This window comes from Anomaloglossus baeobatrachus, chromosome 9 (genome assembly GCF_048569485.1).
Source record: "Anomaloglossus baeobatrachus isolate aAnoBae1 chromosome 9, aAnoBae1.hap1, whole genome shotgun sequence".
In the NCBI taxonomy this organism is placed as follows: Eukaryota; Metazoa; Chordata; class Amphibia; order Anura; family Aromobatidae; genus Anomaloglossus; species Anomaloglossus baeobatrachus.
In genome coordinates this window covers 175,690,132-175,714,860 of record NC_134361.1, presented here as the reverse complement: position 1 = coordinate 175,714,860, position 24,729 = coordinate 175,690,132, and the positions used below count along the sequence as shown (strand labels likewise).

Here is a 24,729-nt window from a genome sequence, read left to right as displayed (position 1 = left end):
TAGAGAATGCATATGGATGTTTAAAGGGATCTTCCAACAATCACAATGTACAGTATATTGTGAGGTAGTGACCAGCTATATGGTAAATGGCCACTATGAATCGCACAGGTGGAGGTCGTCTGAGAGCTAAACCTGGATTAGTTACTCTGGAACTTGTAGTTCAAAAGTCTTAATAATATATTTAGGGCCAGGTGTACGAATTGTTAGAGTGCTGGGTGAGTCTGGCTATTCACCTACCTCCACCCATGGGTGTGTCTAGTGTGTTATGAGACTGGTTGTTTGGTCATAAGTAGGGCTGAGTGAACCCACAGATACCCAGGATCGGCAGGTCCAACCGGATTTTTAAAAAAACAAAAAACCTCAGTTCGGGCCTCGAATTAATCCCGGATATTTGGCCGGATGCCGTTCCCCATATGAGTCTATGGGGACTCGAATCATGTGCTTTATAATGGTGCACAGATAAAGCATACGACTACAGGCTTCATCCCCCAGCCATGTGCTTATCTTGGCTGTGTATCAAAATAAAAGGGACTGCATGCTGCTTTTTTAAAAATTATTTAAATAAATCATTTTTAAAAAAAACGGAGTGTGGTTCCTCCAATTTTGATACCCAGCCATGATAACAGCTGGGGGGTTGATATTTTCAGGCTGGGGAGGCCCATGGTTATTGCCCCCTGCCTAAAAATAGCAGCCTGCAGCTGCATTACATGTGATAAACTTTACCAGGCTCATCCCGGTTGCCCTGGTACAGTGGCAATAGGGGTAATAAGGTGTGAATGACAACTCACAGCTACCACTCAACCCCCATTAATAATCTGTAAGTGAAAATAAATAAAAACAAACACTGAAAAAATCCTTTATTTCAAATACACCATATTCCTGTACATGATCTGCATCTTCTGGCAAAAACACTGCATTAAAATATGATGCCGTTTTGATGCTTTTTTTTTTTTTTGCCAAGAGATGCAGGTTTGATGGAGGAATATGGTGTATAAAATTCAGCACCAAAACTGCATCTCTTGGCAAAAACTGCAAAAAAACAATTTTTACACCATTTTGGTGCAGTTATCTGCCAGCAGGTGCAAATTTGCTGCAGAATTTTGGTGCAGACATTTCAGCATCAAATTTGCATCTCCTGGCAGAAAACCGCACCAAACGGCATCAAAACTGTTTTTGTGCAATGGAGGGTCATGTAATAGATGGTCTGCAGCCGGGAGCGATGTTTGTTCTTTGAATATCCAGTCTACAGTATAGACTGCTTATCCAACAAAGGGTCGCGACTGTGTTCCATGTGGCTGGATGGAAAACATGTGACAGGACTGATAAACACAGGGAGATGAGTGACCCTAATGAGGGTCACAGCCGATCACTATCTAGTTCCCGAGAAGAAGATGGGAGCTGCATTTGTGGGGTCAACAAAAAAAGGTCTGGTGGCCAGAGCAATTATAAAGTATCATGATGGTGGTGTAGTCTCGGACATAAGGTATCCTATTGTAAAAGGCCAAGACTTAATATTGCTGTGGGACTTGTAGTTAATGGGAAACATGTGCATTCGCTAAGTTAAAAGTGGAAACGGCATTGAGGAATCCCCTCCAGAGCAGAAGGCTGATGGTGTCCCTCCTGGCATGATGTTATGAAATGGGGAGTTAATATCTCCTAAGGTTGACATTCCTGAGTTGAGGGTGCCAGAGAGTGTTGTGGGTTTACCCAACTTGGGCACCTGACATCAGCTGAAGTGATCAACAGTATGACTGATAGTCACATGGTAGCTCCAGGGATGGGGGCCGACACCACGTTAGGTGGTGACTTGTTGGTCCAAGGTACCAGAAGGAGTGACTCTGAGGAGGTACCAGGAGTATCCGCCGCTGCTGCCGTGTACACCGCTCATTCTGCGCTCCCTTGGCTAATTCTGCAGGTGCTCTTTCACCCTCCATACCTATCTTACTGTCCAATCACCACTGTGATCGCCTACTGCAAAATGTGAAGAACCTTGCTTCCACTTCTCTGATACGATCGTCCTATGTGACCCTCGCAGTCTTGCTTTTTACACATGACGCAACTACCTTGAAAAAGGCATAAAAGCAGAAACGTTGGGTGTTGCTCTAGTCGAGGTCCACTTTTTGCAGTCTGTCAAAATAAATTCACTTGTATTCATATTTTTGTCCTCTATTTTCATTGTGTGTGCAGGGGACATGGCCGGCTTTAGGCATGTGCGACTTGTGCGGTCGCACAGGGCACTGACGGCCATGCTTCGGGGGAGGCGCAGCAGAGAGGTAAGAAGTGGTAAATTTCCTGGCTCCTCCGGTCCCAGTACAGCGTTTTTACTGTAACCGCCGCCGGTTGCTTACTTAACTTTATGGAGCCCCTGGCCAGCCGGGCCCACCACCTTCACCGAGCCCCAGTCACGGCTGCAGCAGAGGGGCGCGGTGTCGCTTCAGCCACTACTGCATCTGCACATGACTAAGGTGCATGCGAAGTCCTTCTAGGGCATCGCATGCAAATTAGCCATGTGGTGGGGGAGGCACTGTGAATGGAGCAGAGCAGAAAGGTGGCGCATCATCCCGCAGCCCAATGTGATGAGGTCATCACTCTGCACCCCATCACAGTGCTGCAGGCAATGCGGAGCTGGGAAGCGCACGGCATCCGGCAGGGAGAGGTAGGCGCTCTATGAGCTGAAGATTGCCGGGGGTGGTGGGGGACCCGCTGAATCCAGCCGTGGGGAGCGGGGCCGCTGACTACAGCCGCAGGAGGTGGGGGGCGCTGACTACAGCCGCGGGGGGGGGCCACTGACTACAGCCGCGGGGGGCGGGGGGGCTGACTACAGCCGCGGGGGGCGGGGGGGGGCGCTGACTACAGCCGCAGGAGGTGGGGGGGGCGCTGACTACAGCCGCGGGGGGGCCACTGACTACAGCCGCGGGGGGCGGGGCGCTGACTACAGCCGCGGGGGGCGGGGGGGGCCGCTGACTATAGCTGCGGGGTGCGGGGGAGGGGCCGCTGACTACAGCCGCGGGGGGCGGGGGATGGGCCGCTGACTACAGCCGCAGGTGGTGGGGTGGCCGCTGACTACAGCTGCGGGTGGCGGGGGGGGCTGCTGACTACAGCTGCGGGTGGCGGGGAGGCCGCTGACTACAGCTGCGGTGGGGCGGGGGCGGCCGCTGACTCCAGCCGCGGGGGCGGGGGGGGCTGCTGACTCCAGCCGCGGGTGGTGGGGTGGCCACTGACTACAGCTGCGGGTGGTGGGGGGGCCGCTGGCTCCAGCCGCGGGGGGCGAGTGGGGCTGCTGACTCCAGCCGCAGGGGGCGGGGGCCGCTGACTACAGCCGCGGGTGGTGGTGGGGGGCCGCTGACTACAGCCGCAGGGGGCAGGGAGGGGCCGCTGACTACAGCTGCGGGTGGTGGGGGGGGACGCTGTTCCAGCCCCGGGTTGTGGGGGCGCCTGCTGACTGCAGCCCCTGCCTTGGTTTAGCTGGATGTGTTGAGGGCACACATCCAGCTGAAATGCATCGCTGCTCAGAGAGGACGCTGCAGGATGTGGGAGCCGGAGAGGGTGAGTAAAATGTTTGTTTTTTTTCTTTTTGCGGTAGACAAATATACGAGGAGAGACCCAGGAAAGGCACATATACTCAAGAAGGTGGAGATATATACCAGGAAGGGGACAAAAATAAGGATGGGGACATATATACCAGAATGTGCCCAGGAGGAGAATATATATACATCAGGAGGAGCCTAAGATGTGGATATATATATATATATATATATATATATATATATATATGTATATATATATATATATATATATATTTGCTGGGAAGGGACAAATAAACCAAGATGGGAACATATATACCAGGAGGAAGACATATATACCAAGAAGGGGACAGAAACAAGGATGGGGACATATATACCAGAATGTGCCCAGGAGTGGGATATACATACCAGGAGGTGCCCAGGATTGGACATATATACCAGGATAGGGACAAATAAACCAGGATGGGGACATGCATACCAGGAAGGGCCCAGGATGCAGACATATATACCAGGACTTGGACATACAAAGAGACAATGTGTGTGGGGGGATAGTATACAGAGGGGTAGTGTGTGTTGGGTGATATACAGTGGAGCATTGTGTGTGTGTGTGTGAGGATATATATAAAGAGGGGCAGCTTGTGTGGGGGATAGTGTACAAAGGGGCAGCGTACATGAGGGATATTACACAGAGGGTCATTGTGTGTGTGTATATTATACAGAGATGCAATGTGTGGGTGATATATAAAGGGGCAGTGTGTGTGTGTGTGGATGCTACACAGAGGAGCAGTGCGTGGGATATTATACAAATGGGCAGTGTGTGTTGGTATTTACAGAGGAGCAGTGTATGTGTGGGACATTATACAGAGGAGCAGTGTTTGTGGGGAGATATTATACAGAGGAGCAGTGTGTGGCAGGATATTATACAGAGGAGCAGTGTGTGGGAGGATATTATACAGAGAAGCAGTGTGTGGGAGGATATGATACAGAGGAGCAGTGTGTGGGAGGATATTATACAGAGGAGCAGTGTGTGGGAGGATATTATATAGAGGAGCAGTGTGGGTGGGAGGATATTATACAGAGGAACAGTGTGTGTGGGGGATATTATATTAATAAACAGTGTGTGTGGGGGATACTAAACAGAGGAGCAGTGTGTGTGGGGATATTATACAGAGGAGCAGTGTGTATGTGGGGATATACAGAAGACCAGTGTGTGTGGGGGGTATTATGCTGAGGAGCAGTGTGTGAGGGGATAGTATACTAAGGTGCAGTGTGTGTGGGAGATAGTGTACTGAGGTGCAGTGTGTGGGGGGATAGTGTACTGAGGTGCAGTGTGTGGGGGGATATTGTACTGAGGTGCAGTATGTGGGGGGATATTATACAGAGGAGCAGTGTGGGGGATATTATACTGAGGAGCAGTGTGTGGGGGGATAGTATACTAAGGAGCAGTGTGTGTGGGAGATAGTGTACTGAGGTGCAGTGTGTGGGGGGATAGTGTACTGAGGTGCAGTGTGTGGGGGGATATTGTACTGAGGTGCAGTATGTGGGGGGATATTATACAGAGGAGCAGTGTGGGGGGATATTATACAGAGGCGCAGTGTGTGGGGGATATTATACAGAGGAGCAGTGTGTGTGGGAGAGATATTATACAGAGGAGCAGTGTGTGTGTGTGAGAGATATTATACAGAGGAGCAGTGTGTGTGTGTGTGTGTGTGTGTGTGTGTGTGTGTGTGTGTGTGTGTGATATCTTACAGAGGGGCAGTATGTGGGGATATTATACACAGGGATATCGTGTGGGGGTACACTGAGGGGCAGTGTGTGGGGGATTATTACAAATAGGGGCAGTGTGGGAGAGAGATTATGGAAAGGGGTGGTGTAGAGAGTATATTATGGAGAGAGGAGGTGTAGGGGGTGTATTATTAATTTTCTAAGGAAAATGCTTTATTTTCTGGAACAACTTCAAAGGTGCTAACACTTTTGGCCATGACTGTGTGTGTGTGTGTGTGTATAAATAAATATATATCACACACACACACACACACACACACATACATACATACATTTTTCCAAGAATGGTGGTGAGTGTGGAAGGCATGAGGGGTGGAGTCGGAGCTGGGGTGGGGTGTAATATCCATGGATACGGCATAAATGGTTGAAATCGGAAGACCTCTAAAAAAACGAGTGACAGACGTGGTGACATTAATTTGGATTTGAGGTGCAGATTCTCCAGCACAAATTTGTAATTTATTGTACATTTGAAGACATCAATTTTCTTAGGATATAAAAAAAGATGGTATCCTGTCCTCGTTTGTTTCCTGGGAAACTGGGTAAAAAAATCAGTAGGGGGGGCACCAAAGGGCAGTTTTGCACAGGGCACCATTCAGGTTAAGGCCGGCCTTGGCTGGGGATATATAGATATATTCTGAATACAGGTCTGACTGTGACTCTAATAGGGTAGAAAGTGAGTGCAGTAAGGAAAGGCTACACAAAGAAGGAAGATCCCCCTCACGTCACTGGAAATGGAAGGGCCTCAGAAAATGAGAACCAGCTGCACTTTTGGCAAGAGTGAAAATGGTCAATGACATTTCTGAGCAAGTCACATTGCCAGTGAAAACCACCGTCGTACAGGCTGACAAAAATGTGCTGCAAGAGAAACTGACACATTGTAGAGACGGCAGTCCCCAGGATGACGTCAAGGAGAACTAGTTGGCCAAAAAGACAATATGGGTGTCTTCTCCGATTGCTGAGCAAACAGCTGTTGGTCTATCAGTAGAATGTGTTATGGGCGAAGATATCCTTGAGAACGCTACAGGAGAAGAAGCCCTGCGGAATGATGCTGGAGCAAACATACATGAAGACTACAAAGAGGAGACTGGTGATTGACCCAGCTCTGAGGTGGCTGAAAATAAAGCAGAAGAGATCAAGAAGAAAACTGAAGGTGATGCTGCGGGGCCCCATGAGAGGCTTGACAGTATCCCTACAGGACTCCAAGAGGAGGCCAAAAGTGCAAAAGTGGAAGAAGCCACTGAAGAAGTGAAGATTGAACAAGAGGACTCATCAGAGGATGGAAGCTCAACTGGTCCTGAGGATGAAAGAGCAGATATAACTGAATGAATGAGGAGAGGCTAGTCAAGTCACCCCCAGTAAAAATCTAATTAATGAAATAGAGATGGTCAAGGAGACAGTAATAGACCATCTGAAGCAAGAAACGTTATTGAGACAGGCTGCTGAAAGCTGAGAAGATGAGGTGGAAAAAGAAGTGTCTGAGCTCAGAATTCGCCTGGTGAAGTGTCATATGATTACTGAGGCAGCCTATGAGAAAATGGGGCGACAGGTGTCTATCTTGGCCAAACATCTTAAAGAACATGAATTTCAGAAGCAGCTGGCTCTGACAGCTGAACAAGACAATCGCCTGGTGACTGCAGGAAATTAAGAGACTTCTCTGTTCAAGTGTATGGTAAATGTAGATTTGTGAGAAACATGTGCCAGAGAGACTGTGTATATAGTATTCAAGAAAGCTGTGGAACCGTGTAGGGTGTACTGATCCTTGGAGGCTCAATAGTTAGTTATACTGTCCAAAACTGAAGTTACAGTGAAATGGGTAGCTATCCTGAGTGACACACAATTGAGATGTGTTCGCATGAAGCGGATTGTCCGGTTGAGAGATGAAGAAGCAACTAGACGGCTGGAGCATACGAGGAAAGCTTGATGTCTGGTGCAAGAAAATGTCGTCCAGGTGCCTAGTGCTCTAGTGATAAAAGTCATTGAGAGACGCAGTCATATCATGCAGAAAATGGTGGATAAGTCTGGAGGGGTGAGTATAAGAATTCCCGGTAACAACGTAGACAATATGTCAAGAGAATATGGCATGGATCCGTTCTTTGTTATGGGTACAGTGGAGAGTCTTAAAAATGTGTAGATTCTTCTTGAATACCGTGTGACACACCTAAGTGAAGTAGGGCACTTAAGGCTTGAAAGACTGCAAATTGAGAGACAGCTTCGCCAAAAGTGTAAAAGATGGCGGCCGACTTCAAACCACATTACATGAAAAAGAAGGGGTTCTCTAAATAAAGGAACGGGAAAAGTTGAAGCTAGAGCCAAAAGAAGAGAAAAATGGGTGACGGGTCTCTGGTTAGGGAAGGCGATAGGAGAAACAAATGAAAATGTCCTGAAGGAAGAGGACACAAGGGGTTTGGAGATAGTGAACCCTTTCTTAGCTTGAGGCTGAGAGTCCCAGAAAAGAATACCTGTAGGTTATATGACACAGAGTCAGACCAGACCGTAGTTAGGGGTGCCGGTAAATCGTACTACCGTACTGACCACTGGGGGCAGAGAAAGTCTAATCTGGTGACTTTTAATAGATACGGTGACGGAGTCTAATAGTTCATGGTTCACAAAAAAGAATTTGGTGATGAGAGGGCCCTTTCGTCTGGTAGGGCAGGGTAAAACGGATGCCATGTCTTGGGGCAAGTGTTGAACCTCACAAGTTTGAACAGAGATCGGGATATGTGAGATACTGACCGAATAAAAGGTAAATTGCCGCTATGTATCGAAGAGGCAGAGATCTTCTGAGATGTAAACCTGGACCATTTACTCTGGGACTTGTAGTTCCACAAGTCATGTTAATGTATTTAGGGCCAGGTGTACGAATTGTCTGGTTGTTTGGTCACATGTAGTGATGGGCGGACCCAGACTGTAAAAGTCCGGATCCGCACGGACTTAAAAATGCCCGAGCCGCAACCCCAGGGCCAGAGTTCTCAGGGAACCCCTGGTAACGACCTCGATCTGACAATTAAAAATATAAAAGGAAAAAAAGGAAAAAAGGGTAAAGCAAGTGTGTTATGCTGTATACTGCTTCCGGGCCACTCACACTACTTACTGGGCCGCTCATTAACCTCATGCATATGCACTGATTCCCTCACACACACGCAGTCCCCGAAGTGTGTGTGTCTATGTTGGTGTAAAATAAATAAATAAATAAGTTGGGATAGGGTCCCCCCATGTTCTATGCCCAAGCTGAAAGCCTTCAGTAATATAGGAGAGCTGGAATCATTGTGGGACTTTGTGTGGATTATGTAGGTCCTGTGTGTTTTTAAGTTAATAAAGGGGTGAAAGAGGGTAGGATTTTTGTATTTTATTTCAAATAAAGTTTTTTTTTGGTGTTTTTATTTATTTCTTTTTCCCCATTACTAATCTAGGGATTAGTAGCATCTGTGAGCTTTCATTAACCTTTTTGTGCCCTGATTGCCACCGTACCAGGCCAATCGGGATGAGCTGGGTAAAGTTCCGGGATTGGGGCAGCCATGATAAAGCTGTCAGCTTTATCATGTCTGGGTATCAAAATTGGGGTGGACCACGTTCCGTTTTTTTAAAATTATTTATTTAAATAATTTTAAACAAAATGCATGCGGTTCCTCTTATTTTGATACATAGCCAAGATAAGTGCACAGCTGGGGGCTGCAGCCTGTATGCTTTATCTGTGCTGGGTATCATAATATGGAGGGTCCCTATGCCAATTATATATATATATTTTTTTGCATCAATATAGGGACACACACAGTGCCTCTGATCGAAAGCACTCAGACACTCTGTCACACAGGGTGGGGGCGCCTCTGACTGCAGCCAATCAGACACACGGGGACAGCTCATGGGCGGGGAAAGCAGTGCATATGCATGAAGGATAATGAGTGACCCTGGAAGTAGTGTTACAGCCGTACGGGAAGCTAGTAAGTATTACGTGCCTGGTCCAATCCCCCTATTCCTACCACCATTTTAAAGTGCCGAATTCTAGTCCCCATAAACTTATAAGGGGACCAGCATCCGGCCAGATATCCAACATCAATTCCAGGCCGAAACCAGGTTTTTTTTTTTGTTTTTTTTTTTTAAAAACCAGTTGGACTCGCTGATCCCGGCTATCTGCAAGTCTGCCCATCACTAGTTACAAGGTCTCTCTGTGCTTAGAAGTAGTTTACTTCCTGGAAGCACCCTGAGATGAGACCATGTGGAGAGCTTACTGCAGAGTACCTGGAGACACTTTAGCAAGGAATGCATGTGTGTGTGAAGCCTAGCTCAAAGCTCCTGAAAGGAAAGGTAACCTAACAAAAGGGGGTTGTATACTGACCGAGGTCAATGAGTGACGGTTGCAATACCTTCACTCAGATACTTCTGTGGGGTTGTACCCGAAGCTGTGCAGGCGTGCCCGCAGATGAACAGACTGCATGTCATATACGTTTCTGCAAAGCTGAAAAAAGGCTCATGTTTTGTTCTTGGAAGACGGTTTATATGTTTGTTAATAAACCAACTGGACTGTTTAACTAGAAACCGTTCCTGTGTGTACCTCAATCTAGCTGCCAAGCGAGTGTCCCCTATCACATTCAGTAAGCGCAGCCTCACAGTATATATTTATTAATTTGGTCTGATAACCCATTTCTAAATTTGCCCGGTTTTGCACATATGACATCCCTAATATGCTCCATAAGGCTCTATTTTGTCAATCCTGCATTGCACAGTCTCTCCATTTGCTGGCTTCCTGCCATGCATAGCTGTAGTGTGTATAGGACAGAGCGTCTACTGTGAGGGCTGATGCTACGTAAAGGGGTGGCTGCGCCTTTGTAATACAATCTGTATCTCTACCATATCAAGTGATAAGATCAGTATATACAGTAGATCACTTCCTCCTGATATTGCACCATGGTAGATGGCATAAGATAAAATTGTCCAGGCAGGATATTGCTTCGGAATAGGGAGTGCACAGAAGTATAAGGTGAATTGTATACTTTGACTAGCTAGATGATAACTTAAAGAGGTGTGGGTAATCAAGAGCACACAGCAGAGAGCGAGGGGTTTGCAGCACTAAGGAGAAGCGAGTGATTCTGGAAACTTTTGTCTTAACAGAAAAGAATAGGACCCACCATTCAATTATATGACGTTTGATGCACAGCAGGGCAGATAGAGATGAAAAAAGACACAAAGTTACAAGAAAGAATAGTTTCAAATTTGTAGCCCAAAAATTAATTACAATAGCCGGAGAGGGGTGGGGGCGAGGGGGCGTGATTGGAACCCCCCAGCTATTTACTCACGAGGCATATTCCCCAAAGGCTTGAGCTATAAAATGTATCTACATTAAACATTGGTTCTGTTTCAACTGTATATATTCCATCATTTTGTGTTAAATTGCTGTTTTCTTGAATCTTAAGCAAAAGCAGTGATGTTATGGTACCTGAGTTTGTGACTTTTACTTGTGCACAGATCTACATATATGAGGCTCATTGCTATTGTTCTTTATATGATTAAGGCGGGCTTTGCACGTTGCGACATCGCAAGCCGATGCTGCGATGTCGCACGCGATAGTCCCCCGCCCCCGTCGCAGGTACGATATCGTGTGATAGCTGGCGTAGCGAAAATTATCGCTACGCCAGCTTCACATGCACTCACCTGCCCTGCGACCGTCGCTCTGGCCGGCGACCCGCCTCCTTCCTAAGGGGGCGGGTCATGCGGCGTCATAGCGATGTCACACGGCAGGCGGCCAATAGCGGCGGAGGGGCGGAGATGAGCAGGATGTAAACATCCTGCCCACCTCCTTCCTTCCGCATATCCTACGGAAGCCGCGGTGACGCCGGTAGGAGATGTTCATCGCTCCTGCGACTTCACACACAGCGATGTGTGCTGCCGCAGGAGCGAGGAACAACATCGGACCGTCGCGTCAGCGTAATTATGGATTACGCCGACGCTGCACCGATGATACGATTACGACGATTTTGCGCTCGTTAATCGTATCATCTAGGCTTTACACACTACGATGTCGCATGCGATGCCGGATGTGCGTCACTTTCAATTTGACCCCACCGACATCGCACCTGCGATGTCGTAGTGTGCAAAGCCCGCTTAAGACTCAGAATGGAGATTAATGCACAAGCCAATGTGTCTCAATTTTATCATCATCTGCGTTTTTAACCCTTACCCCACCAAAACCGTTGATTGACAGCTTTCGAAAAGCTTCCTATGCACAGAGTAGGCAGAAAAAGTTACATTGTATGTAAATCATATACCGTGTTAGCAGTTTTTGAAATGTATGCAGCAGCTTGGTCCACCAAAGTGGCACCATCTTTCCCTGAAAATAAGACCTACCCCGAAAATAAGCCCTAACATGATTTTACAGGATTTTTTAAGTATAAGCCATACTCCAAAAATACAGTTAGGTCCAGAAATATTTGGACAGTGACACAATTTTGGCGAGTTGGGCTCTGCATGCCACCACATTGGATTTGAAATGAAACCTCTACAACAGAATTCAAGTGCAGATTGTAACGTTTAATTTGAAGGTTTGAACAAAAATATCTGATAGAAATTGTAGGAATTGTACACATTTCTTTACAAACACTCCACATTTTAGGAGGTCAAAAGTAATTGGACAAATAAACCAAACCCAAACAAAATATTTTTATTTTCAATATTTTGTTGCGAATCCTTTGGAGGCAATCACTGCCTTAAGTCTGGAACCCATGGACATCACCAAACGCTGGGTTTCCTCCTTCTTAATGCTTTGCCAGGCCTTTACAGCCGCAGCCTTCGGGTCTTGCTTGTTTGTGGGTCTTTCCGTCTTAAGTCTGGATTTGAGCAAGTGAAATGCATGCTCAATTGGGTTAAGATCTGGTGATTGACTTGGCCACTGCAGAATGTTCCACTTTTTTGCACTCATGAACTCCTGGGTAGCTTTGGCTGTATGCTTGGGGTCATTGTCCATCTGTACTATGAAGCGCCGTCCGATCAACTTTGCGGCATTTGGCTGAATCTGGGCTGAAAGTATATCCCGGTACACTTCAGAATTCATCCGGCTACTCTTGTCTGCTGTTATGTCATCAATAAACACAAGTGACCCAGTGCCATTGAAAGCCATGCATGCCCATGCCATCACGTTGCCTCCACCATGTTTTACAGAGGATGTGGTGTGCCTTGGATCATGTGCCGTTCCCTTTCTTCTCCAAACTTTTTTCTTCCCATCATTCTGGTACAGGTTGATCTTTGTCTCATCTGTCCATAGAATACTTTTCCAGAACTGAGCTGGCTTCATGAGGTGTTTTTCAGCAAATGTAACTCTGGCCTGTCTATTTTTGGAATTGATGAATGGTTTGCATCTAGATGTGAACCCTTTGTATTTACTTTCACGGAGTCTTCTCTTTACTGTTGACTTAGAGACAGATACACCTACTTCACTGAGAGTGTTCTGGACTTCAGTTGATGTTGTGAACGGGTTCTTCTTCACCAAAGAAAGTATGCGGCGATCATCCACCACTGTTGTCATCCATGGACGCCCAGGCCTTTTTGAGTTCCCAAGCTCACCAGTCAATTCCTTTTTTCTCAGAATGTACCCGACTGTTGATTTTGCTACTCCAAGCATGTCTGCTATCTCTCTGATGGATTTTTTCTTTTTTTTCAGCCTCAGGATGTTCTGCTTCACCTCAATTGAGAGTACCTTAGACCGCATGTTGTCTGGTCACAGCAACAGCTTCCAAATGCAAAACCACACACCTGTAATCAACCCCAGACCTTTTAACTACTTCATTGATTACAGGTTAACGAGGGAGACGCCTTCAGAGTTAATTGCAGCCCTTAGAGTCCCTTGTCCAATTACTTTTGGTCCCTTTAAAAAGAGGAGGCTATGCATTACAGAGCTATGATTCCTAAACCCTTTCTCCGATTTGGATGTGAAAACTCTCATATTGCAGCTGGGAGTGTGCACTTTCAGCCCATATTATATATATAATTGTATTTCTGAACATGTTTTTGTAAACAGCTAAAATAACAAAACTTGTGTCACTGTCCAAATATTTCTGGACCTAACTGTAAGCCCTAGTTATAGTTAGGGGCATAAAACCATATGATTGCTCAGGGCCCCACCCTCATAGGGACTCCAGCAGCTGTATTTCAAGGTTAAGATTGTTTAGGGACCTTTGATGACTTAGTTATGTGACATGATGTAATCAAAGGTCTCTTAATTGCAGGAGTCTAAAGGCCCAGTCACACACAACGACTTACCAGCGATCCCAAAAACGATGCGACCTGATAGGGATCGCAGGTAAGTCGCGGGGAGATCGCTGGTGAGATGTCACACAGTGAGATCTTACCAGCGATGCAGAACAATATAGGTCGCAGTAGCGACCTGTATAACGATCTCAGCAGTCACTGTGATCCTGTCACACAGCGTCAAACACAGCGATGTGTCCTGCCCAGCAGGACATCGCCTTTGAAGAAAATGGCCTGGACCATTCGGCAACGACTAGTGATCTCACAGCAGAGGCCTGATCGCTGGTAAGTGTCACACATAACCAGATCGCTAACGGGATCGCTACTGCGTCACAGAAACCGTGACTCAGCTGCGATCTCGCTAGCGATCTCGTTATGTGTGACAGTACCTTAAAAGAACTGAACAGAAGACAGGCTGGTATGCAGGACTGGTATTAGGGGGAAGGGACATCAAACTGGGCAATTTCACAGTGCCCCCACTCTCCTAGGGGCCCCAGCATTTTCAGTGCCTTGCGAAAGTATACAGCCCCTTTGAATTTTTCAACCTTTTCCCACATTTCAGACTTCAAACATAAAGATAAAAAATTTAAAATTTATGGTGACGAATCAACAACAAGTGGGACACAATTGTGAAGTTGAACAAAATGTATTGCTTATTTTAAACTTTTATAATAAATAATAAACTGAAATTTGTGGTGTGCAATACTATTCGGCACCTTTAAGTTAATACTTTGTAGCGCCACCTTTTGCTGCGATTACAGCACAAGTCACTTGGGGTATGTGTCTATCAGTTTTGCACATCGAGAGACTGAAATTCTTGCCCATTCTTCATTTGCAGACAGCTGGAGCTGAGTGAGGTTGGATGGAGAGTGTTTGTGAACAGCAGTTTTCAGCTCTTTACACAGATTCTTGATTGGATTCAGGTCTGGACTGTGACTTTGCCATTCTAACACCTGGATATGTTTATTTGTGAACCATTCCATTTGTGAACCATTCCATTGTAGATTTTGCTTTATGTTTTGGATCATTGTCTTGTAGAAAGACAAATCTCCGTCCCAGTCTCAGGTCTTTTGCAGACTACAACAGGTTTTCTTCAAGAATGGTCCTGTATTTGGCTCCATCCATCTTCCCATCAATTTTAACCATCTTCCCTGTCCCTGCTGAAGAAAAGCAGGCCCAAACCATGATGCTGCCACCACCAAGTTTGACAGTGGGGATGGTGTGTTCAGGGGGATGAGCTGTGTTGCTTTAACGCCAAACATATCGTTTGGCATTGTGCCCAAAAAGTTCGATTTTGGTTTCATCTGACCAGAGCCCCTTCTTCCACATGTTTGGTGGGTGTCCCAGGTGGCTTGTGGCAAACTTTAAACAACACTTTTTATGGATATCTTTAAGGCCTCCAACACACATCCGTTAAAAACACGCACGCGCCGCGAGACACGTATTTTCCCTGCGTGTTGCATGTGGTAAGTACGTGTCTCGGGTATGTACGGAACACGTGTGTTCTCCGTGTGCTATCCGTGATTTGCATACTCACGTGGTCCGCGCTGCTGTCCAGGGTACTGATCTTTGGCTCCAGCCCCGCCCACTCCCTGCTGACGCTGCTTCCGGCCGAGCAGAGGGGCGGAGATTAGCGCCCGTGACAGCACGCCCACCTCCTTTACACGCTCATAATGAGCGGTGGCAGGCAGGAACATTTTGCAGCGGAAGAATCTGCGGGGCTGGTGCAGGTATGTGTTTTTTTATTTTTAAATTAATGACACGTGTTTCTCCGGCGCGTGTCACAAGGAACCGCATCCACACTACATCCCTGTGGTACGGGTGCGGGCCGTGTGACACCCGTGCTGCCGGAGAATACGTGGACATGTCAGCGTGAGAAAATCACGGACGCACGTAAGTACGGAACGGACACACGTTCCGTTCCAAAATACTTACGTGTGTCCAAACAATAATGAAAACATAGGTCCACGTGTCTCCGTGCCGCCGGTATGTGAAAAAAACTGCCAAACATGTACCGGCGGCACGGATGTGTGTCTTAGGCCTAAGAAATAGCTTTCTTCTTGCCACTCTTCCATAAAGGCAGATTTGTGCAGTGTACGACTGACTGATTGTTGTCCTATGGACAGACTCCCCCACCTCAGCTGTAGATCTCTGCAGATCATCCAGAGTGATCATGGGCCTCTTGGCTGCATCTCTGATCAGTCTTCTCCTCGTTTGAGATGAAATTTTTGAAGGACGGCCGGGTTTGCAGTGGTATGATACTTGTTCCATTTCAATATGATCGCTTGCATAGTGCTCCTTGGGATGTTTAAAGTTGTGGAAATCTTTTTGTAACCAAATCCGGCTTTAAACTTCTCCACAACAGTATCATGGACTTGTCTGTTGTGTTCCTTGGTCTTCATGATGTGCTCTATGTTTTAAACAGAACACTGAGACTATCACAGAGCAGCTGCATTTATACAGAGACTTGATTACACACAGGGGATTATATTTATCTTCATCAGTCATTTAGGACAACATTGGATTATTCAAAGATCCTCAATGAACTTCTGGAGTGAGTTTGCTGCACTGAAAGTAAAGGGGACGAATAATATTGCACGCCCCAATTATCAGTTTATTCTTTTGTACAAAAGTTTAAAATAAGAAATAAATATCATTCAACTTCACAATTGTGTCCCACTTGTTGTTGATTATTCACCATAACATTAAAATTTTTATCTTATGTTTGAGGTCTGAAATGTGGGAAAAGGTTGAAAAATTCAAAGGGGCCGAATACTTTCGCTAGGCACTGTACATCCGAATGATAAGACTGGTTAAGGACCTTTGTGACATCACTTTATGTGAGTAAATAAAAGTGAATAAGTAAGGTTCTGCTCTCTTGTATTGTTGATTTATGCTTTTGGCTGGAATACCCTTAAAAATGACTTTGTTCTAAAACTTTAATGATCTAGGCTCTGAGAACACCATCAATCAGCAGAATGTAGAGCCTAAGCTGCGGTACAAGGCGCTGTCGCAAATACCGACTTTCTACTATGCCTGAATAAATATTGATGTGCATCTATGTTTTGATGTTTGGCTTGCGGTACTTGGGTCTAGTAATCCTTGATCCACAACTTATGGCATACTGATTTTTTAGGATTGGAAAACCTGCACTAAAAGTAAGACATATTTGTTTGAGTTGTGCAAAACTTGACATCTCTATGAGGGATACTTCTGTCTTCATAAATTATACCCACTTAATTACTATATCTATAAATAATGACAAGACAACTTCCATTGGATGAATGGCCACAGCTTTATTTAACAAGTATATATATATATATATATATATCTTTCCCGCGGCTCAACATGCCGCCCCTTTAATTAAAACCATAACTGATATATATATATATATATATATACATTCCAAACACCACAAACCAAACACCGATAGGTCCGTCCCAGAAGCAACCAATTCTTCCTATCCCCTGGCCGTATCCTAAAAGCAGCCCAAGGGACCACCTCGGCCGTGACCAAAACTGACCCGAGGTGTGAGAGGTATTAATGTTCCATCGTTAAATACCCCTCCCACGAACCTGCAGGACCTACGCCCACAAGTTCCCAATTTCTTACGAAGCCACTACCCCTGAGTGACCACCAACCGAGTATCGGTACTCCCAGCCTCTGACAACGGACCTATCCCCCCGCTGTGACAAACAAATCTTCCCATTCTTATCTTTTTTAATTAGTTATTTTCATTTATTTATTTTTCCATTTTTTTTTTTAAATATATATACAGTCAGGGACAGAAATATTTGGACAGTGACACAAGTTTTGTTATTTTAGCTGTTTACAAAAACATGTTCAGAAATACAATTCTATATATAATATGGGCTGAAAGTGCACACTCCCAGCTGCAATATGAGAGTTTACACATCCAAATCGGAGAAAGGGTTTAGGAATCATAGCTCTGTAATGCATAGCCTCCTCTTTTTCAAGGGACCAAAAGTAATTGGACAAGGGACTCTAAGGGCTGCAATTAACTCTGAAGGCGTCTCCCTCGTTAACCTGTAATCAATGAAGTAGTTAAAAGGTCTGGGGTTGATTACAGGTGTGTGGTTTTGCATTTGGAAGCTGTTGCTGTGACCAGACAACATGCGGTCTAAGGAACTCTCAATTGAGGTGAAGCAGAACATCCTGAGGCTGAAAAAAAAGAAAAAATCCATCAGAGAGATAGCAGACATGCTTGGAGTAGCAAAATCAACAGTCGGGTACATTGAGAAAAAAGGAATTGACTGGTGAGCTTGGGAACTCAAAAAGGCCTGGGCGTCCACGGATGACAACAGTGGTGGATGATCGCCGCATACTTTCTTTGGTGAAGAAGAACCCGTTCACAACATCAACTGAAGTCCAGAACACTCTCAGTGAAGTAGGTGTATCTGTCTCTAAGTCAACAGTAAAGAGAAGACTCCATGAAAGTAAATACAAAGGGTTCACATCTAGATGCAAATCATTCATCAATTCCAAAAATAGACAGGCCAGAGTTAAATTTGCTGAAAAACACCTCATGAAGCCAGCTCAGTTCTGGAAAAGTATTCTATGGACAGATGAGACAAAGATCAACCTGTACCAGAATGATGGGAAGAAAAAAGTTTGGAGAAGAAAGGGAACGGCACATGATCCAAGGCACACCACATCCTCTGTAAAACATGGTGGAGGCAACGTGATGGCATGGGCATGCATGGCTTTCAATGGCACTGGGTCACTTGTGTTTATTGATGACATAACAGCAGACAAGAGTAGCCGGATGAATTCTGAAGTGTACCGGGATATACTTTCAGCCCAGATTCAGCCAAATGCCGCAAAGTTGATCGGACGGTGCTTCATAGTACAGATGGACAATGACCCCAAGCATACAGCCAAAGCTACCCAGGAGTTCATGAGTGCAAAAAAGTGGAACATTCTGCAATGGCCAAGTCAATCACCAGATCTTAACCCAATTGAGCATGCATTTCACTTGCTCAAATCCAGACTTAAGACGGAAAGACCCACAAACAAGCAAGACCTGAAGGCTGCGGCTGTAAAGGTCTGGCAAAGCATTAAGAAGGAGGAAACCCAGCGTTTGGTGATGTCCATGGGTTCCAGACTTAAGGCAGTGATTGCCTCCAAAGGATTCGCAACAAAATATTGAAAATAAATATTTTTTTTTTGGGTTTGGTTTATTTGTCCAATTACTTTTGACCTTCTAAAATGTGGAGTGTTTGTAAAGAAATGTGTACAATTCCTACAATTTCTATCAGATATTTTTGTTCAAACCTTCAAATTAAACGTTACAATCTGCACTTGAATTCTGTTGTAGAGGTTTCATTTCAAATCCAATGTGGTGGCATGCAGAGCCCAACTCGCGAAAATTGTGTCACTATCCAAAAATTCCTGGACCTAACTGTATATATATATATATATATATATATATATATATATAATTATTATTACTTTTTCTTTTCTTCTTATTTTTTCTTTTTTTTTTTTTTACAATTAATTAGGGCGGGTGGGTGGGCCACGCTGATCTTCCTGCAGCAAGAGGAGGTAACCACTGGCTCACCCCACCTATATACCCTCCTGATCAGCCAGCCTCCTACCCTTTCCCCCCAATCACAACTGCCCCCTTTTCACCAATCCCATAACCCCATAGAATGCACACTTCTGCATTCCAAACATTAACCCCTTCAGACCCTAGCCCCCTCCAGATTGTCATGGGCTTATTCGCCCTTATAGGGCTCACTTGCCCTCTTTATTGTGCTCAATCATTTTGTCCTGCGACACCACATCCAAACGTCTGGAGCCTATAAACCCATACCATAACAATAGTCTGTGGCCTAACCACTGACTTCTGGGCAGAACACCAGTTTGTAATAATGATGTCCCCATGATATAACTGAAATATATACGGTAACTTTGCAACAAAAAATGTTCCTGCACACAGATTTAGTGTTGGCCATAAACAGCACTGGGAACATGTACAGGGAAAGTACATGAGCTCCTTAATTTCCTATAGCTCAATATCAACACCTCCCCTCCTTATATCTTTATATATCTGCATATACACAGAGAGTGAAATATGTATTGACCACATTACCAATTTTCTAAGTAAATATATTTGTAGAGGTGACATTGACATGAATTTCTCTCGATATGTCAGTAACAACCCATCCAATCCACACAGGCAAAGAAATCAAACCTTAAATGTCCATAAATTAAGTAATCATAAGAAATAACATAGGGGAAAAAGTATTAAACACTTGAAGAAAGAAAGGTGTAAAAAGTCATGGAAAGTCATGACACCAGCTGAAATCTAATAGTAATTAGAAAGCAATCCTGCCGCTTAGTGAAAAATAATGGAGCGGGGCCACAGGAGCCATTGTCCCCACTGCATTGCGGTGGCAGGAGTAGGGCGAAATAGCAGGCATTACAAGGCAGGAGCGGGCGGTGCAGCAGGTATAGCAGGTTTCCCGGAAAAGCAGGAGTCATCCCAGAGAAGTAACAGGTATTACGAGGCAGGAGCAATCCCTAGTGACTGTATATAAAAAATGTCGCGGTGAGGGCTTCAAAGAAATGGTGCCTGGAGCCAGGGCGTCTGCAGATTGAGCTCTCGGCTCAATGATGAGCCGAGATCTCATGTGTGCACACACTGCCTCTGACGTATTGATCTCCCAACAGCAGACTTAAGGAAAATGACACCGGGAGGTAGCGGGAGGTGAGCTCAATCTGCGCATGTGCCGATTTCGGGTGCCATTTCTTTGTAGCCTGCACGGCCAAATTTTTTTACATACAGTCACTGAGGATGGCTCCTACCTCACAATGCCTGCTGCTTTGCAGGAATGGCTCCTGCATCTCCGGCACACCCGCCGCAGTATGGCCCTACCACCGCTGTCTCCCCCCCCCGGTAAGATACAGCCGGTTTATAAGATGGAATTAATTTTCACCCCAATGTTTTAGCTTTTTCTTTTTCTCTAAATTTGGGGGGGGCATCTTAGAATCTGATAATGATAACTTCCCCCCCCCCAAAAAAAAAGTCCACATAGGTCAGGTCTGGTGACTATTCTTGTCATTCAGCCAGAATACCGATCCACTTAAAATAATAAAAAAAGAATACAACTACACACTGTATGCTGTGATATGCACCTGTCCTGTATACAGTATATGAAGGCACACACTGTGTAACAGAATATGGTATCTAGTAAGAATTTTTTGATAACCAAGTCAGGTAGCACGAAGACAGGGGACAAGTATTACATTCGCAAATTACCTCTTCAGAATGGAAGAGGATTTGAATTCTAGTGTCATGTATCGGAAGCAGCAATCCTGAAAAGTCAATATCGAACCTTTACCAAGCCTTGCCACATTACTTAGGATAAAAGCCAAACTGGAATCTATATTTGCAGACACATGATTGCAAATCAAGAGATCTTATTTGGTTATATGAGAGGCTTCTGACTGGGGTATAAAGGGTATCATTCTACTTGTGGAGAGTGACATGCCTGACATGCCAGTGTAAGGAGACTTAAAAGCCATGCATGCCATACTCCTCTAGGAAATTAAATATGCTATGTATCTTCCAAGAGTTATGCCCTATAAGTCTCCTTACAATGGCATTTGCCACAACCCAGTATGGGCCAGCATTACAAGAGTGAGGACAAATGAAACAGTTTCTCTAGTTAACCCCAAGGGGAAGACAGCACACAAGCACCCTATGCACAACAGTGATCCCAAAAGTGATAACGTAGAATTATTCATTCTTTCACCAGACACCCATATAAGGTTCCAAATACGCGAAGAGTGCCGACTATAATGGTGCTAGTTCTCCCATAATAAATCTCCCACCAATAAATTTCCAGGAGCGATTAGTGAACAAGGTCTTAAAGTCCAAAACGTTTGTTAAATTGCAAACCACAGTAAAACACGTTTTGTATGCAAATTTTGGAGAGTGCAGTGATTTTCTTATCTTGGACTTTGAGTATTCACTCAGTTCACTGGGACCCCACTTAATTCTCTCGCAGTGTGCACGCCTAAAATATTTTTTTGACTACTTGTCAGGAGACTTAAAGGCCATGCATGCCATGCTCCTCTAGGAAATTAAATATCTCCCGGTACCTACCTGCACGCAACCTCAGATCCTCACAAGATCTCCTTCTCTACTCCTCTCTTATCTCCTCTTCCCACAATCACGTATAAGATTTCTCCCGTGCCTCCCCCATACTCTGGAACGCTCTACCTCAGCATATCAGACTCTCCCCTACCATGGAAAACTTCAAGAGGAACCTCAAGACCCATCTCTTCCAACAAGCCTACAACCTACAATAGCCCTCAGTCCAGTAGACCACTGCGCAACCAGCTCTGTCCTCACCTATTGTGCCATCACCCATTCCCTGTAGACTGTGAGCCCTCGCGGGCAGGGTCCTCTCTCCTCCTGTACCAGTCTGTTTTGTATTGTTAATGATTGTTGTACGTATACCCTCTTTCACTTGTAAAGCGTCATGGAATGAATGGCGCTATAATAATAAATAATAATATTTTCCAAGAGTTATGCCCTATAAGTCTCCTTACAATGGCATGTCGCTCTCTACAAGGAGAGAAATTATCCCTTAGATCCTATTACATTATCACAAACATCTAATATACTGCATACCAAAAATAGTTATAATTTGCATAGGAGCATGATATTCAACATAATATTTGGAGAATAAGTGATAGTTATAGTCATCTTTATCAGCCATAGTATCTCTGTATACCCATTAACCTTCATAATTTACACATTGCTTTCATTTTACCTAAATTGCTATTTTTTGTTGAGGTTTAGGTCATGGTTTTTACTCACCTCCAAAGTCTGGCCGCAGGCGGATGTCATATCCTTTCAACAACTTGTCCACTGTTTTCTTCACAACTGAGATATTCCCAGTAGGAGAAGGAGGGCTAAAGAAAACAGAAATAGAGAGTCACCAAAAAAGCATAAACAACAACTAAACAAGATAAAGGCAAAGAACTAAGTGCAGTATCTCGGAAATATGTTTTGAGTTACAATGATGTCATCTGCTTTAATTTGTTGTTACTATAATAATAATAATAATAAAAAACTGAAATAATTAGGATTATAAAACAATCACATAATTTATAGTTAACCGTGTTCCCCATACACTTAAAATATGAGGACCTCATAGTAGAAACGTCATTCTATGAGCCAAAATAGCAAGTGGTAGGAACAAACTGAATTGGAATATCAACGGAAATGTATAGTCAGAAATGGCTTCTCTTGGTGATTTTGTGGACCGGTGTCTATTTCAAAAAGTTATTCCTTTTAAGAGATACATTCTTAAACTAAAACACCTAGGAACTAGAGATCATCGAATCTTTGGAAACTTGAATTCTCAAGATTCGTCAAATTTTTCCAAAAAATCAATTTGTAGGAAATTGATTTGCTGCAAAGCCCTGAAAAGATGCATGTAACACTCTGAGGTTTTGTAGGGCTGCAACCAACCACTTTTTTGTCACGGACTTTCATCTGTTGCAGATCCTGGTGACATGTTCTGGGACAGAGTCTCACTTTGTTGTGTGGGAGTGCAGATTAAATGCATTCCCTTTCCTTTGGGGAAGAGAAGGTTCCTTCCAGCAACTTCTGGTCAGGTGATTCTGGTAGGGACCACGCCATGGTCCTATAAATACCCTCAACTTCCACCAGAAGGTGCCGTTATTTCCTGTCATTAGGTAGCTTGGCCAGGAGGAGGTAAGAGCTGAGTTAGAGTTCTCTCTGAAGTGCTATGTCTGCTGCATTGGTGTCTGCAGCATTCTCAGGTGTGTTTGTTCTGGTTTGGTAGTTCCCCAGTAGTCTATTTATTCCCTCATTTTATGTTGTCTCCTCTCGTGCACTTTTTGTGTCTCCTTTGTATGTGATTACGGTGAGTACGAGTAGGTTTTGTTGTTGTTACGCCTATCTGTCCATATATGTTGGTAGGGTGTTGACTCCTGTTCTTGCCCATTCCCCCGGGTGGTGGCTTGTTGAGGGGGGCTCTAACATCAGGGACAAGGGCAGGACATAGGGCCTAGGCTAGTGACCTGGACCTCCCTACCATTAAGGGTACCTCCAGGGTTAGGGTGAGCGCAGGAGCCCCCAGGTATAGGGCCAGTATAGGCTCCCCTGGGTCTACCTAAGTCCAAGTCACTATCGTTACATTTTCAATTTGTTTAATACACGCATAGCCTTAGTAACATTGAAGTAACCTCAGCAAAGAAACAAATTATATCCCAGTAGTAAGCACCAGTCCTTTGAATATCACAGACTTTTCATGTTTTTAAAATGAAAAAATGGTCCAAAAATTATCCCCTCTTAGTAATTTGTGATTAGGCAGACTACTCTTTTCAGAAACCTCTATCAGAGGTAACATAGTCCTGCTGGGACTGAGAAGATTGATTTGCCATTTATTTCATAATGTGTTCCTCTTCCTTCCCAGTAATATTCTTAACCCCTTCCTGACCAATGACATACTGGTACGTCATATTTTTAGGTGACTTAACAACCAGTGATGTACTGATAAATTATATTTTTAGGTAAGTAATGACCTGTGACATACCGGTACGTCATATTTTTAGGTGACTTAACGACCAGTGATGTACCGGTACATCATATTTTAGGTGACTTAACGACCAGTGATGTACCGATACCTCATCATTTTAGGTAAGTAACGACCAGTGACATACCGGTACGTCATATTTTTAGGTCACTTAACAACCAGTGATGTACCGATATGTCATATTTGTAGGTGACTTAACGACCAGTGATGTACCGGTACGTCATATTTTTAGGTGAGTAACGACCAGTGACATGCCGATACGTCATCACACTACGGCCCCCTGAAGAAGTTATCAAAACGTGCGTGTCGGGGCACGTTTTCCTTGGGCACCACCAGCCACTATGGGTGAATGAATGTTTGTTATGGTTTGGCTCATAGGCTTATGCGGGCGTCACACGGTACGATCTATCGTGTGATCGCACGAGCGATCGTACCCACCCCCGTCGTTTGTGCGTCAAGGGCAAATCGCTGCCCGTGTCGCACAAAGTCGTTAAACCGCCGTCACACGTACTTACTTGCTGAGCGACCTCGCTGTGGGCGGCAAAGATCCTCTTCCTGAAGGGGGAGGGACGTTCGGTGTCACA

The 24,729-nt window shown here is 44.9% G+C and overlaps 1 protein-coding gene across 1 annotated transcript in view; it reads right to left on the bottom strand.

The window, feature by feature from the left end:
- The window catches only part of LOC142251359 (gamma-aminobutyric acid receptor subunit beta-4-like), a 327,605-nt gene that overhangs the window by 177,228 nt on the left and 125,648 nt on the right, over positions 1–24,729 (bottom strand). Inside the window, exon 2 of the mRNA XM_075324070.1 lies at positions 22,399–22,493. Coding sequence (XP_075180185.1) covers positions 22,399–22,493 — 95 coding nt within the window. The remainder of the gene's footprint in view (positions 1–22,398; positions 22,494–24,729) is intronic.